The 16,567-nt window shown below is 42.2% G+C and overlaps 1 protein-coding gene across 7 annotated transcripts in view; it reads right to left on the bottom strand.

Annotated features, from left to right (window-relative positions):
* KALRN (kalirin RhoGEF kinase) overlaps nt 1–16,567 on the bottom strand; it is a gene marked incomplete at its 3' end in the record, with an annotated part of 643,513 nt that overhangs the window by 68,422 nt on the left and 558,524 nt on the right. For 4 of the 7 annotated variants that reach the window (XM_082839572.1, XM_082839573.1, XM_082839571.1 and 1 more), the window contains 2 exons: nt 3,746–4,026; nt 2,245–2,346 (listed from right to left, as the gene is read on the bottom strand). In XM_082839572.1, the coding sequence (XP_082695698.1) occupies nt 2,245–2,346; nt 3,746–4,026 (383 nt within the window). Of the gene's footprint in view, nt 1–2,244; nt 2,350–3,745; nt 4,027–16,567 lie in introns of all 7 variants that reach the window. The other 3 variants (XM_082839566.1, XM_082839570.1, XM_082839568.1) reach the window with 1 other exon arrangement.

The raw sequence follows: 16,567 nt of genomic DNA, 5'->3' as shown, positions 1-16,567 counted from the left end.
GCAGGAAAGGAACTTAAATCTCTTTGGAAATCCAAGTTATCTACTTTCTGCTCTAGTAATCCTTCCTCTGGGAACTTATTCCAAGGACAGAAGTCAAAAGAACAAATGCTGTATGTACCAAGTGATGTGTAGCAGTATTACCCAGAGCAGCAAAAATTGGAAACAATCCAGGATATCCCCAAACAGGCTGGGCAAGCATATTACGAAACATCACATAAGTGAAATACTCCTCAGTTATTAAAATTATAGTTCTGAAGGTAAAATTAATAAGATTTTAGGAAATATTAAACATTATTAATATTTAATTTATCAATATTAAAAATATAAAACAATGAACCCTATGAACCCAATGAACCCTATGCCTAGTATAATTATAAAAATAAAACATACCTGCATATGAACAAATAGAAGGAAACAGAATTAAAGTAACTGCACAACACTAGAATGGGTGAACTTTTAGAAATTCCTTTTACACCGCTGTAAAAATTATTTTAATGAATCCCTACTCCATTTGCTAGAAATTCTGAAGCTCATCCCGCTCCCAAATATTCCAGAAAAACAGACGTTCAGAAACCAAACAGCAGGACTGAGGAGGTTCATGTGTCTAAAAAGGCACTCGTACCAGCTGCCCTAATCCTGGCTAAGAAAAGGGCTACACAAATGTCTGGGGGTAAGTCCGCATTCTCAGTTAAAAATTATCCAGGAACAACATAACGTCCTTTCCCCAAAACAAACCGTGCTTGAGGGACGTCGAGGGGGAGGGCTCGTGGCCTCTCCTTATCTTATGTAAGCTGGTACTTCCATGCGAAGGCAGATAATGTGACCCGCGTGCCCTGCTCCCCACACACACTATCACTGTGTCCAGAACATTTGACAATAGGCCTCTGGGAACACAGCAGGTTGGCTCTCGTTCCCACCTCAAGGCGAAGCCCAGGCGTTTCTGCCTCTGGGGATCCAGGATGGGCGTCATGCCATGCTTCCTCTACTTCTCTTCCCAACAGTCCAGAGACAGAGCCTTAGGAGGGGCCGTAACTGTGTGCTTCTCATGGGTGAGTCACAGAGGGGGCAGCGACCACATCTTAGTCATGGACCTGTTCCTGGAAAATGTCCCTCTAGCTTAGCACAGAGGAAGACCTCAACTAATGTCTGGGGGGCACCGATCCAAAATGCAAAGCAGAGAGAATTCAAACAAGATCTGGGATATCACCAGAAACACTGAAGCAACTGCATCAGTACTTCCTGGATTGTATCCTGGGTGGCGTTGTGAAGGTTTGCTCCCTGCCCGTGCATGCTGGGCCCACCACCTCGGAAGGGGCTGCTGACTGCAGGGCAGAGCACTGGAGAGCACAGGGAGGCCCCAGGGGGATGGCTAACCACCACCAGCAGCACAAGAAAACGACACTCTGGAAAGCAAATGGGAAGGACAATCAAAAACTGAAACCACCACCTCAGCCTCCAGAGTCCTCCAGGACAGCGACGCTGAGAGAAGCAAGAGAAACACAATGAAGTGACAGCACAGTTAGGGAGGCCAGTGACGGAGCACACAACGAAAGCAGGGACCTACCCGAGCCTCAGCTCAGTACCAGGAAGCACGTTCAACCTGAGCCTCTGCTCCAGAACAATCGGGATGATGACCCTGCGCCCAGAGGCTTGGTGGACATTCACATTTCAGACACCAGAGAGTCTCTGCAGGCCAGTGAGCCAGAGAATTTTGCAAATCAAAGAACTGAGGCAACCTGGCATGTTAGGTTTGTCCAACTTTGACAAAACCTCCCCTTAGCAGCATCTCCATCCCTCGTGCTTTGTTTGCACTGGGCTTGACTGGAAGTTACCATGATTTGGATTTTAGAGTTGAGGATGAGGAAAACAATCAACGAACACATCGGTTGAACAACAAAATGATCATGACCTAGCACCACCTTGGATTCCTCTTCGAGACAATAGTTCTTTTCGGGATCTGCTGCCTCCAAAGACAGAGCCATTTCCCTTCATCAACAGGACGAGATACTAGGCAGATTTCTGCTTTGAGTATTTTACACCCACCCCTGTACTGCCCAGAAGGAAGTCAGACCTCCAGGGTTGGGGGAGGGGAGCCCTCCCCGACACAGATGGAATCTACATCACCTCGGATTCACGCGGCATAAGAGACAACAAGGGAGAGAGAGTGTTACTACCCCTGACACACACAAAAAACGAAATCACGTGTTTTACACATGGCTCTTCCAAGTGAGAAGGAAGTCCTACCATCTCGTCCTGCGTGGGGTCGTTGTCAAAGATCTTCATAGGCGGAGGGAGGGGTGTGTGTGACTCTTCATCTGGCTCATCCTCACCCCAACCTTTCTTGCTCTTCTAGAACAAAAGAGCAGCATTAGTCACTGTTTCCTATAGTTAAAGATGCCAGTTGGTTCAGGACTTGGGATTTTTAGAAAAGAAACATATAAGATACCCGCCTCTCTCAACACACTCCTATTTTTTTCAGTTTCAGGGTCCTCCTGTGTGGAATGGGCACACCTGCTTATCTCAAAAGAACAATGAGGTCCAAATGGTGGAAAACACACACACACACACACACACACACACACACACACACACACACGAAAAACATCTACTTTATCGATTAGCCAGGAAGAGCGAAAGCTGAGAGAGTAGTTGGAGAGAAACTAACTTTTAAGTTTTTGAAGGACTCAAACTACAATCTAAATATCACCAGGCTCTACTGCCATTCAGAGGGAGAAAAGGTAGACAGCATAAAACTACAAAGAGAGTCTGGTTTCACATCAGGAAGAATTTCTCAGCCATGTCAGTGACTAGGGTAGGTTAGTTTGCCAGATAAAAGAATTACCTCATTCCCGAACCAAATACCCACTGTATTTTGATCACAGAATCCCAGTTTTGGAAGGGATATAAGAGGTCGTTGCCCAGTCTGACCTCTCAGCCAACACTGGTCTCTCCAACTGTTATGTGAGGTCATACAGTCTCCCAAACCTTTTCAGTATGGGTGTTCATCTGTTTTCATGAAGCCCCATTTCATCACTGGTTGAGCCCCCATTAAAGGCTGCAACCTTGGCTACTGTAAACCTTCACCTGTTAATCATAATTCTGCCTTCTGGAGCAACCAGGAGTTGTCTACTCCGTTTTATAAATGCCACTGCTCAACGTACTCGAAAACAGCCATGATCTCCCAAGACAGTCTTCTGTTTTCCAGGCCTGGCAGGTTTAATGCGGTCTTTAGTAGAGGCTGGGGACTTGGTGACCAGCTGGCTCCCCGTGGGCCCCGACACGCATCTCCAAATCTGGCAAGATGGTGTCTGTCTGCTGGACACTCTAGGTGCCAGTCTTCAACCAGTCACAAATCAAACTGGCAATGTCTTTTTTTTTCCCTACTGTTTTTAATTTTTTTTTTAAATGGAACTAAACAGATTCATAGACACAGAGAACAGACTTGTGGTTGCCATGGGGAGGAGGGGAGAGAGAAGGATGGACTGGGAGTTTGGGGTTGGTAGATGCAAACTATTACATTTAGAATGGATAAACAACAAGGTCCTACTGTACAGCACAGGGAACTATATTCAAACTGGCAATGTCTTGAGAATACAAAGATCACCTAGGCCCAAGAAGACCAACTACTGGGAACTAGAGTCTGGCTAGTTTACAAACCCCGGGGAAGGATGCCTCTCGAGGCTCCAGGAAGGAGGTACATCAGAAACCCCTCCCGATGGAAGGCTCCGGGGCTTCGAGTAAGTACCTCGTCAGCGCTGTCTCCCTGAGGGGTCGTCTCATCCCCAGGCTTGGGAGATCCCAGGTCGAAGCTCTTCCGACCGTCTCGTACTTTCTTCTGCTTCTTGATGTTTCCATCTGCCTTCCCGCTGTTGAGCCGCCGCACGGGACTCGTCAGCCACTTCTTCAGGGTGTTGGTGGAGCGCTTGGGCCCAGGGGAACTGTGGATGGAGTTCAGGGAGGGCTGGGCCTGCAGGTTGGCCACCGACTCGGACTTGCCTCCGTTTTCACTTGAATGAGAGTACGCATCTGAGGAAAAAGAATAGACATACGCGGCGCGTCAGGGGCAGTTAAGGCAGGCTGCCAGCCTGGGAGAAAGACAGCTCCAACCCCAGGAAGCTAGGGCACCAGGCAGAATGTCAAGGCCAGCTGCAGACAGAAGACAAAGACTCCTGCAAAATCAAGATTCTAAGCAAGAACCATTAACCAATAACAATGTCATAGAGCACCTATGAGTATTATAAAGTCGTATAAGACACAGATTTTATTTTCATAGATGCCTTATCTAGCTATACACACACACACACACACACACACACACAAACACACACAAAGAGGGAAAGAGAAGAGTCAAAGAGCAAGACAGAGCACGCAAAATAAAGATGAATGCACAAAGCAGTATGTGGTTAATTGCCAAAGGGCTGGCATGGACTCCAGGCCATAAGGAAGCAGAGCTGAGAGGAGGGTCAGATCAGCGCAGGCAGGACTGGTCTGAAAAGCTTTAACGGAAGACATGTGTCTGAGTAGGAGGGAAGGGAGAAGGAATTCCAAAAGCGGGAGATGGCAGGAACAAAAGCACAGAGGCAGGAAAATGGAAAAACAAGTGAACACAGCCCTTAAGCCGACCCTTCCAATGAAATAAAGATGAACAGAGAAGGAGAAACTGGACAGAAAGAAGAGTGAAAACATTTAGTAGTAAACTAGAGGAGTATGAACTTTATTGTGAGATGCTAATGGGAAAGGGGGCAAAAAGGGCTTTTGTTTGCTTGTTTGTTTTTTAATTAATCTGGTAACTACAGACAACATAGCCCTGGGAAGAGGGATTGGAATCTAGAAGCCCACACTAGGAGGACACGGGGAGGACACAGGAATGAATGTGAGGCATTTCAAAGCAAGAAGTGATATAGTTAGTATCTGGATGACACATCACAGGTGAGTTGTCTCTCTTATGCTGCTTCTTCTCATTGCCAAAGAGGTCTTGGGAGAATACCTGACCAGCTTCACCTCAACCCCTGATGGGCCCTGTGGCCCTGGTACCAGTTTGCATACTGGTAGTTAAACCAAACACATGACTAGGTATTTATAAAAAGTACTGCCGTGGCTTTTTACGCCCACTTGTCTCAAAGACCGAATCATCTTTTCCTATACAGTAATGACTTTATCCTGGACCGAGACTAGAGGTCTAACCTGGCCTTGGAGGCCCGACGGCCTAGACCTGTCCAATACATTAGAAACCAAATCTTAAAATAAAGAGAATGAATATTTTTGCCAGTCAAGAGCTGCCTCCGGCCTCTACAACCGGCTGATCTCACAGGCACCAAGCTCAGGCTCCTGACCCTGCGGGAACTTTCTTAGATATGGTTAGAGTTCTGTGCATACTTTAGAAAACAAGAACAGAATATCTGCATGTAGAAGCATTCAAAATTGAGCTTCTAAAGCCCCCGGGTATGAAGGATAACTCATAGGGTTGCTCAGCTCAGGGAATATTTAGGGATCGGCTGACTTGGTTGACGTCCCTTTAAGGACAAAGCTGTAATCTTATCTCAGAGAATTCTGTGCTGGCTGTGGTCTTGGGTGTGTTGACATTATTTCTGAAGTGTTTGGTATGGGTCAAACTCCTGTTCTCAGAAGCCCGGGTGATAAACATCTCAGCAGCATCACTGCAGCACTAGCAGTGGGACCTGGGCCTCTTATCTCTCTGCTGATAAGCTGCAGAGGCTTTTCATTCACCAGGCCCCTGTGATACCACAAGTCTCTGTTAAATCCAAGCCTTCAAAACTTAGATTTATCAGTATATGTTGTGTCAGCAGAGCTAGAGGCCCAGCCACATTAACTGTGCCTTGTGTTACTAAGCAAGACGGATGACTGCCTAAGTTTTCTGTTCCATGACGAACCACAGCCTGGCTTTGAGATTCATGAATGCAAATTTTGACTGACCATTCTGCTCCTCTCTCTATCATCTGATTCTGCTTTGGTGCATTCTGTACAAATTAATGGCAAGTGTACAGATTATAAAGTACAAATTAAAAATCAAGAGTATTCTCAATTTTGTTTCAAGTTTATTCTGTGTAAACCATCAGGGCCATTCAACCACAGCCCACATAAAAGAGAACTGAAGAGTTGGAAGCAATCTCTAACTTGTCATCTAGTTAGGGTCCCGTATTGAGACAGGACTATTTCTAAATCACTTTGAATGCATGGTTACAAAAAGATGTGGCATCGTTTAGTCTAGAAAATGTGTACTTAGTTTATTGCTACTTCAAAGAATTATTGCCATGTGATGCTCACCCCATCTTTGGAAGATGGCTGCAATGAGCTGTTTGAGAATTTATTCTAGTACCTTTCCGGGCACAACAGCTAACTGACCGATCTGTAACAACTACAACAGTAATACTGTTATCTCACCAAATCTTTCCAAGCTGAGACAGGTACTAAGTATGAGTATCATCTTAGGAAATAGAGTGTTCCAGGAAACCCAGGGTCATCATTAGTGTGGCAGACAGGCAAAATTTAAACCCAGATCTGACTCCACTGCACATATATTTAATCTTATTCCCACATCTGTGTCTACTCCATGAATTCTGTTAGCCTCTATAATTATTGTAAAAAAAGAACATCAAGTTGTTAGTCTATGTGACATTTCATATAGACATTTATATATAATTTATATGTTATTAAGTTTCAATGCTGAAAACAATCTCAGTCTCACTAATTTTATAGATAAGGCAATGAAAGCTTGTATATGGGAAATCCATGGTCACAAATTAGTTAGCCATAAAGCTAGGACCAGAATCCAGGCACCTCTACATCTCTCCAGGGTTCCGAACCAATGCTTCCTCTTCAGGCCTGAGGCATTAAAAACTGTCCATAAGATTGGTATCTGGTTTTACGTCACTGGGAAGACAAATGTGTCCTTGGACACTGCAGGAATAAAGTTCCCTGGTATGTCCAACTTGCTTCCTAGATCAGAAAAATAATATTCTGAGGCTGATTTTACTATGAGATATTTTTATTTTTTTCATTTTGCTTTGGCTGCACCACTCAGCACGTGGGATCTTAGTTCCCCAACCAGGGATCGAACCCTCACCCCCTGCAGTGGAAGCACGGAATCTTAACAACTGGACCGCCGGGGAAGTCCCACTATGAGATATTTTTCAAATAGAAAAAAATATAGAAAAAATTTAACATCTAAATACCCACCACCTAGATATGATAAGTGTAGACATTTTTGCCATATTTGCTTCAGTTTTTTTAATCTTTCTTTTAATTGAACTATAGTTGGTTTACAAAGTTGTGTTGGTTTCAGATGTACAGCAAAGTGATTCAGTTATACATACATATGTGTGTATATATATATATATATATATATTCTTTTTCAGATTCTTTGCCATTATAGGTTATTATAAGATATTGAATATAGTTCCCCGTGCTACACAGTAGGTCCTTATTGTTTATCTAATTGATATACAGTAGAGTGTATATGTTAATCCCAAACTCCCAATTTATCCTCCCCCATCACTTTCCCCTTTGGTAATCATAAGTTTGTTTTCTATGTCTGTGAGTCTATTTCTGCTTTGTAAATAAGTTCATTTGTATCATGTTTTTTTAGAGTCCACATGTAAGTGATATCCTATGATACTTGTCTTTCTCTGTCTGAATTCCTTCACTTAATATGATAATCTCTAGGTCCATCCATGTTGCTGCAAATGGCACTGTCATTCTTTTTTATGGCTGAGTAATATTCCATTGTATGTGTGTACACACACACACACACACACACACACACACACACACACACACACCCCACATCTTCTTTATCCATTCATCTGTCAATGGATATTTAGGTTGTTTCCATATCTTGGCTATTGTAAATAGTGCTGCTATGAACACTGCGGTGCATGTATCTTTTCAAATTAGAGTTTTCTCTGGATATCTGCCCAGGAGAGAGATCACTGGATCATATGATAATTCTATTTTTAGCTTTTAAAGGGATCTCCATATTGTTCTCCATAGTGGCTGCATTAATGTACATTCGCACCAACAGTGTAGCAGGGATCCTTTTTCTCCACATCTTCTGTAGCATTTGTTATTTGTAGACTTTTTCATGATGGCCATTCTGACCAGTGTGAGGTGATACTTCACTGTAGTTTTAATTTGCCTTTCTCTAATGATTAGCGATATTGAACACCTTTTCATGTGTCTGTTGGCCATCTGTATGTCTTTGGAGAAATGTCTATTTAGGTCTTCTGGCCATTTTTTGACTGGGTTGTTTGGTTTTTTGATATTAAGCTGTATGAGCTATTTGTATATTTTGGAAATTAATCCCTTGTTGGTAGCATCATTGGCAGTATTTTCTCCCAGTCCGTGGTTGTCTTTTAATTTTGTTTATGGTTTCCTTTGCTGTGCAAAAGCTTTTACATTTAATTAGGTTCCATTTGTTTATTTTTGCTTTTGTTTCTGTTATTCTAGGGGAGAGATCCAAAAAAATATTGTTGTGATTTATGTCAAAGAGTATTCTGCACCTATGTTTTTCTCTAGGAGTTTTATAGTATCCGGTCTTATGTTTAGGTCTTTAATCCATTTTGAGTTTATTTTTGTACATGGTGTTAGAGAATGTTCTAATTTTGTTCTTTTACGTGTAGCTGTCCAGTTTTTCCAGCACCACTTATTGAAGAGACTGTCTTTTCTCCATTGTATATTCTTGCCTTCGTTGTAGATTAATTGACCATAAGTGCATGTGTTTATTTATGGGCTTTCTATCCTGTTCCAGAAAAGGCTCTTGATAAAATTCAACATCCCTTTATGATAAAACTCTCTCCAGAAAGTGGGCATAGAGGGAACATACCTCAACATAATAAAGGCCATATATGACAAACCCACAGCCAACAACATACTCAACAGTAAAAAGCTGAAAGCATTTCCTCTAAGATCAGCAACAAGATAAGGATGCCCATTTTCACCACTTTTATTCAACATAGTTTTAGAAGTGCTAGTCACAGCAACCAGAGAAGAAAAAGAAATAAAAGGACCCCAAATTGGAAATGACACGATGCTTATATATAGACAATGCTAAAGACACTACCAGAAAACTGCTAGAGCTCATCAATGAATTCAGTAAAGTTGTAGGATACGAAATTAATATACAGAAATCTGTTGCACTTACATACACTAATAACAAAATATCAGAAAGACAAATTAAGGAAACAATCCCATTTATCAATGCATCAAAGAGTAAAATAAACGCCTAGGAATCAACCTACCTAAGGAGGCAAAAGACCTGTACTCTGAAAGTTATAATACGCTGATGAAAGAAACTGAAGACAACACAAACAGATGGAAAGATATACCGTGTTTTTGGATTGGAAGAATCAATATTGTTAAAATGACCATACTATCCAAGGCAATCTACAGATTCAATGCAATCCATATCAATGGTATTTTTCACAGAACTAGAACAAAAAAATTTTTAATTTGAACAGAAACACAAAAGACTCCGAATAGCCAAAACAATCTGGAGAAAGAAGAATGAAGCTGGAAGAATCACACTCCCAGACTTCAGACTATACTACAAAGCTACAGTATCAAACACAGTATAGTAAATGCTCACTCTCATTTTCTGTATTTATCTCCCTGTGGACTGGAAACATAGCTCACAAACCTTCACCATCTATAGATCGCACATTGAGGAGCACAGCTCTCAATTCTAAAGCATGTATTTCAAGGTGAAACTGCTGGGTTTTAGTGAATACACATCACCAGCTTCACTAGGTACTGCCAAATTGCTCTCTGATTTACTCCCACCAACCATGTGCAAAAGTTCTCATCTTCCTGTATTCTTCTAGGTGTTTCAATATGCACCATTAGTACGTAATTTTCCTCTAGAAAAATTAAATGTGCTCTCCCTAACCCAAAACACCTACTTCAAAGAATGAAGTTGAGATGAAATAGAATGTTTCAAGGAGAAGAAATAAAAAGGTAAAATCCAGTGCCTCTAGACCAATAGGAAATGCATCCTATAGTTGATTTCTCAGCCACAAACTGGAAAAATAGGAAGCTTGGTAGGGTAATCCATGAGGTTGGAGGTCCAACTTCATAGACTCTGAATTGCATGAGTTGAATGAATTCCCATGATTGGTCACGGGAATATGAAGATACTAATGAAATCAAGAAAATCTATATAAATAAGCCAACAAACAACAAACTCTTAGCCACCAGCAGACTTCCATAATATTTTTTATCCATGCTTCCTTCAATTTCCAAGCCACCTCTTTAAACTGCCCAATTTCTTCCTTAATACCTAAGAATAGAAGACTTGATGCATGGTCACAGAACACGTTCCAAAGCTTTACCAATGACTAGAGAATTCTTGACACCAACACTCATCTTTTAATGATATTTTGTTCAAGGTGATTAAAAGAGAAAACTCTGTTGGTATAATTTTCCTGCCCTGATTGTATGATTCAAGAATCATCTACTGGTGTAGGGCTTCCCTGGTGGCGCAGTGGTTGAGAGTCTGCCTGCCGATGCAGGGGACACGGGTTTGTGCCCTGGTCTGGGAAGATCCCACATGCTGCGGAGCGGCTGGGCCTGTGAGCCATGGCTGCTAAGCCTGTGCGTCCGGAGCCTGTGCTCTGCAACGGGAGAGGCCACAACAGTGAGAGGCCCGCGTACCACAAAAAAAAAAAAAAAAAAAAGAATAATCTACTGGTGCCTACTCTATAGATTGCAACAGAGAGATGGCAGCACTGGACAGAAACTCAGGCCTCTGTTTCTTCATCTACAAAATGGACAGATTAGACAGAGTGCATTCAAAGCCTTGCTCTACCACTGGCTAGCTCTGTGACTCTGGGCCAATTACTTGATCTCCGTGTATCTTGGTTTTCTCATCAGTAAATGAAGATAATATTAGTATCTATCCTATAGGGTTGTTATCAGGATTAAGGAGTTAATATTTGTGAAGTGCTTATAACAGTGTCTAATTCCACTGCAAGTACCATCTACGTTAAATAAAAATCAATAAAACCATAACTATCTCCCCTAGTTCCATGTCTGTGATTCTATTCTGTATCTTCCTTCACTCCATCTGTATGTTCCTCTAAAGGCTAGACTAGATAATGTAAGCCATTTTTAACCTCAAAGTACCTCATGAAAACAAAGAAAAACTTCAGGCTACCAGTTGCCATTCTGTGTTACCCTCCCTCCCCACTTCAAATAACCACTCCTACGATCAATGCCTGAAATCTCATTGGAGAATAAGGTAGTCACATCCTTAGGCTACCATGTCATTGTTGTCCACCCTCCCACCATTAAGAAGTTTAGGCAGCACAGGTTACTCCCTGGAGATGACATGTGTCTTTTTATCTACAGGGTATCCATCCCTCAGAATGTGAGCTTCTGATGGGCTTGATGACCAAGCAACTAAACAGCTGTTGATATTAGGGTCTCAGATACCATCATGGGGTTAGAATAAACATGTCAATGTTATTGGCCTAAGACTTGGGACAAAGGCTCCATAATTTTAGGTAATTTAATCACAGCAGCACGTTTCTAAGCAGCACAGGAGATGAGAGCTGTCTGCTTGACATAAAGATGAAAATTGGAATAAAGCCCATGAGAGTTTACACACTGAGCACATCCTAATAAGTCCATTGTCTATGTGAAACATTCTTTTAGCTGGGAAGTCCTTCATTAGCAATCAAAATATAAGATATTTGTGTACCACATGCATAGTAACTGAATATACTAGAAATTATTTTTTCCTTCCACATGTTGTTTATGAAAACTTTCTTTTTTCTGAAATGTATTTTTAAATTAAACATACTGCTTTTACAAGAATCTACAATTTGTATTTTGGTGAGGAATTCCTGAAACCTCTTCATGATGTGCATGAATATACTAGAAAATTTTTTTCCTTCCACAGTGGCATATTGTTTATGAAAACTTTCTTTTTTTTGAAATGTATTTTTTAATTAAACATACCGCTTCTACAAGAATCTACAATTTTCATTTTGGTGAGGAATTCCTGAAACCTCTTCACGATGTGCATGAAGATACTAGAAACTCTGCTCATTCATAAATTCAATTTTCTTTCTAAAATGTTTTGCCTCATTGTTTCTTTCACGTTTTATGTTACACCTAAAAAAGTCTTCTACCCTTTTTGGTTTCATGTAAATTTTGTAAAACTATTCTGAAAGGATACATTGTGTACAAGTCCCCACAGAATGCAAATTTAGGATACGGCAAATGCCTTATGGCTGCATCCACAGGACTGATAACTATTATTTTTTCTCATCACAAAATATTGGTTCTGCTTTCCACTGACCTCAAAGTGAGTTGAAAGTAAAGAAGGACCACATGTCCTAGACAAAAAGAGAAAACAGTTCTATTAGTTGTATGGGTTTAATAGCCCCAAAGACCAGGAGTGGTGTCCTTACAAGTGCTAGGCTGGGACCCCATAGAGTTCACATATGTACAGGTGGCATCCAAGGTTTCGGTGGATTATGAGTACCCCAGATGCATAACTCACTAAGCTGGCCCACCATTTTCTACACTGACTTCAAAGGCACAACTCAAGAAGGAAAACTCATTTCAGTCTGTTCTTCTGGAGTTCAGTGATGGTATTCAATCACACCCCAAAGGCATGTCTTCCACATACTGTATTATGTAATTGCTAAAAGATAGGGGGTCTACCTAGAGGGGTGGGATAGGGAGGGTGGGAGGGAGGGAGACGCAAGAGGGAAGAGATATGGGGATATATGTATGTGTATAACTGATTCACTTTGTTATAAAGCAGAAACTAACACACCATTGTAAAGCAATTATACCCCAATAAAGATGTCAAAAAAAAAAAAAAGATAGGGGGTCTAGCTGTTCATTAGTCATACCTCATCATCCACCATCTAGTTGGACAACAGGTCTATAAAATCTCCCTGGTATTCATCATAATATTGTATTGGAAGCTTTGACGCCAGTAGCTGATATCAGAAGAAATCACAAGAATTCCTAACATCACTAGATATTTACAGAAAAGCCCTTTAAATTCCTTTTGTCTTGCTTTAGGTCCAATGACACAAGAATCATTGTAAACTCATCCTTATTGCTCTCCATGGCTTGGGCTATATAAGGTAAATGCATTTCAATACATCTGCCTGAATAGATTATATACCCAAACATTCCTGTCTCCTTTGGCTTTCTATAAATAATTTACTTAATATAAAAACCATAGAAGTATCACACATACATTTTTTTCACACTGGAAATTGCACATCTAGAGAAGGGTGTATGATGGGAAGGTCAGGGTGAAAATTCTCTGGGTAATAAATCCATAAATTCAATTGTTTGTAAGCGTGGAGAGCACAAAACCTACAGTAAGTATTAGTACATCTTTCATGATGTAGGAGAAGGGCCCTGGTAGGCCTTTTAGCAGAACGCTTAGCAAGGCCATCTCCTGGCTGCACTTTCAGCTGAGGTCCTGAGGCTATGTACCACCAGGTCCTGGCATGGCTGGCTTCCCTGAAAACCACTTGGCTGCCCATCCTGGTGTCTGGGCCACTTGGTGCCAGAAGAAGGATGCTATGGTGACAGCAACAGGACATGGGGGAGGGGGAGAATCAGCCTGGTGCAGAAACACTGTCTCTTAACACTAGGAAACTTGTTGCCCTTGCGATTGCTCCTACCACAATGTTAGACTAAAGCTGGCAAACATCTTGCCTCAGGATATTCCTTCCCCCATCCCTTAGCCAGATTCAAGTCTCAAATGCATAGTGCAAGCTCCTGCCTCCTGCTTACTAAGCCATAGCTTTTACACACTTAGTTCAGGAATTTCTTCTCCAATGAGTCCTTTGCCAACTCACCATTTTTTTAAAATAGATCTTTATTGGAGTATAATTGCTTCACAATACCGTGTTAGTTTCCGTTGCACAACAAAGCGAATCAGCCGTATGCATACACATGTCCCCATATCCCCTCCCTCTTGTGCCTCCCTCCCACCCCTCCCTATCCCACCCCTCTAGGTCATTGCAAAGCACCGAGCTGATCTCCCTGTGCTATGCTGCTTCCCACCAGCCAACTATTTTACATCCGGTAGTGTATATATGTCGATGTTACTCTCACTTCGCCCCAGCTTTGCCCTCCCACCCCATGTCATCAAGGCCATTTCTCTACGCCTACTTCTTTATTCCTGCCCTGCAACTAGGTTCACTCTACTCAGGCTTTATGGGTTTTTTATACATTTTTTCACATGTAAATCTCTATGATTTATAATGTCTGTGTCTGATTTTTCCCATTAAACTAGGAACACAAAATGAAGGACCACTGTGAGTCCCAAAAGCACACTGCATTAGGCTCTATCTTACTTTATTCCTACTTATTGGTCCCCTTCTCTTCCCTATACTGCTGTTCCTATCCTGGTAGCATGTGCACAGAAATCTGAACCACAGGGACAATTCCAAATCCAGTGGCATCCATATAGGGCAGAAAGCCTTTTCATCTTCAGAGCCCATTGGGACATAAGCTCTTCACATCAAGATCTTTTCCAACAGACAAAAGAGTCTCCACGAGGGTGAAAAGTCAGCACCTCCGGCTTTCATCTAAATGAACTCTTCAGAATTCTGTTCTAATTCAGTCCAGATCTCCCTTGACTACTGCTGGCTCCTTCAGTGCCCTGTCCCTGCATTGACTTCCATCAGGATGCCACCAGATGCAGAGAGTAAAATGAAGTTTCCAACTGCTTGTCCTCAGGTCTCCTTGGCCTCAGCTTCCCGTGTAATCTTCTCTCTGAGTCAGAGACAGAGGGAGGAGCAACCTCAAAGGGCACTGAGTCCGTGCCCTCCCCCCACCCCAGACAAGCACATCCTAAACACGCAAGGCCAGTGCTATGACAGGCTGTCACACTGGATCACGTGATTCACTAGTCCCCTTAGTTGGCTTTAGAAGTTAAGGGCTCAAAATCCTCTCTCTACGTTCCAGGGGTAGATTCTGCAGCTTGACACGCCAGAGCAGGCAAAAGCCAGTGAAAGCAGCTCTGTCGCCCTTCGGAGAGCAAATACTCCAGATACGACTCCCATCGATATGCCCGTTTCATTCTCTCAGACTTGTCCACAGCCTCGGGAGAGGAGAGGCACATTGTTTCCTAAACTGTGGAGTAGGGAGCTCTCCTAAAAGCCTTCTGAACTGTTCAAAACATCGCCACCAGAAGAGTGTGGTAGAACTTTCCAAACTGAGACTGAAGAAAGGATACGTCATACTAGTATACAACCTAAATACAGAATTTTTATTTAAGTAATGGGCTTGTAATAGGGCTACAAGAATCAGTGGATCAGTAGGAACTGAGGTCACCGGGGATCTGTTTTCTTCTATAAAGATATCATGAGCACAAGGAGGTCTTCTAATCAGGACACATGGTAACTGTCAAATCCCAAGGCTGGGGAAGGTGTCTTCTCCTGGCCTCTCCTCATATGCCACCCTCCCAAGTGTACGCCTGGCAGGGAGTCAAATTTCCATGGTAAAATAGGGCCACTCCTGAGTCCATGATGTATCCACACTGGAGCTTCCCCCTAGGCCTTCAAATAAGCCCTCAAGTGGGTTAAATGTAAGCTCTCTAAAATAACTTACCCTACTACCTTACATGGTAACATTTTCCACTTTTCAGAATGTGTGAACATAAACAAGTTCAGCTCCAGTAATACCCACAAAGCCTCAAAATAACATTATACAAGTTACCGTATATAACGGAAGACTCTCTCAGAGAATGACCAAGACTACCTTTCAGTTTTTCTGTCCTGCAAGCTAATTCTTCATTCACAAAGATTTCTGCAAGAATATTTCTCTTTCCATTCCTGCTGTCACTGCCCTAATTCACAGCTTTTAAATCCACTTGCTTTAACTATGTAAAAACCTCCAAATTGGTTTCTCTGCAGCTAGTCTTTTTCTCTTATCCATTCGACATCTCTCTGCTACCAGAACAATTCTATTGCTCTGGGCAAGTCCCTGTTCAAAACTTGATTAACAAAGTCTAACTTGTCAGCCTGTCATTTAAGGTACTCTGTGGTCAGGCCTGAACTCACCTTTCCAGCTCTCTGAGCTTCCACTCTTTGATAATCCAAGGTTCTCAAACTGTGGTCCCCAGACCAGCAATGTGACCATCATCTGGGCCCTTGTTAGAAATGCATATTCTTGGGTCCCACTCCAGAGGTACCGGATGAGAAACTATGGGGGTGGCCCAGCACTGTGTTCTAACGAGCCCTCCAAGTGAATCTGATGTATGTTAAAGTTTGGAAACAACTATTCTATTTGAACCACCTACTTCAGGCTAATTATTCAGTTCACTGCACCACCCATGTTGCATTTCTCATTGCGCAAACCATTCTGCAGCCTCTCGGCTTGTCTAAAGCCTACCTAGGACGTCTTAGATGACTAAGCCCAGCATGTTTTCCTATTTCTCTGGGAGTACCTCTCGTACCATTCATTTGGCACTGATAAATGTTTATGCACCTTCCCTCCCTAACTCTAAGGAAAGTCCTTGAGGACAGAGCTGTCCTCCATCTTTGTATCCCCAGCACAAACTGTTCAG

Source organism: Leucopleurus acutus (assembly GCF_964270905.1).
Source record: "Leucopleurus acutus genome assembly, chromosome: 5".
NCBI classification, from domain to species: Eukaryota; Metazoa; Chordata; class Mammalia; order Artiodactyla; family Delphinidae; genus Leucopleurus; species Leucopleurus acutus.
This window is presented reverse-complemented; position numbering and strand designations above follow the sequence as displayed.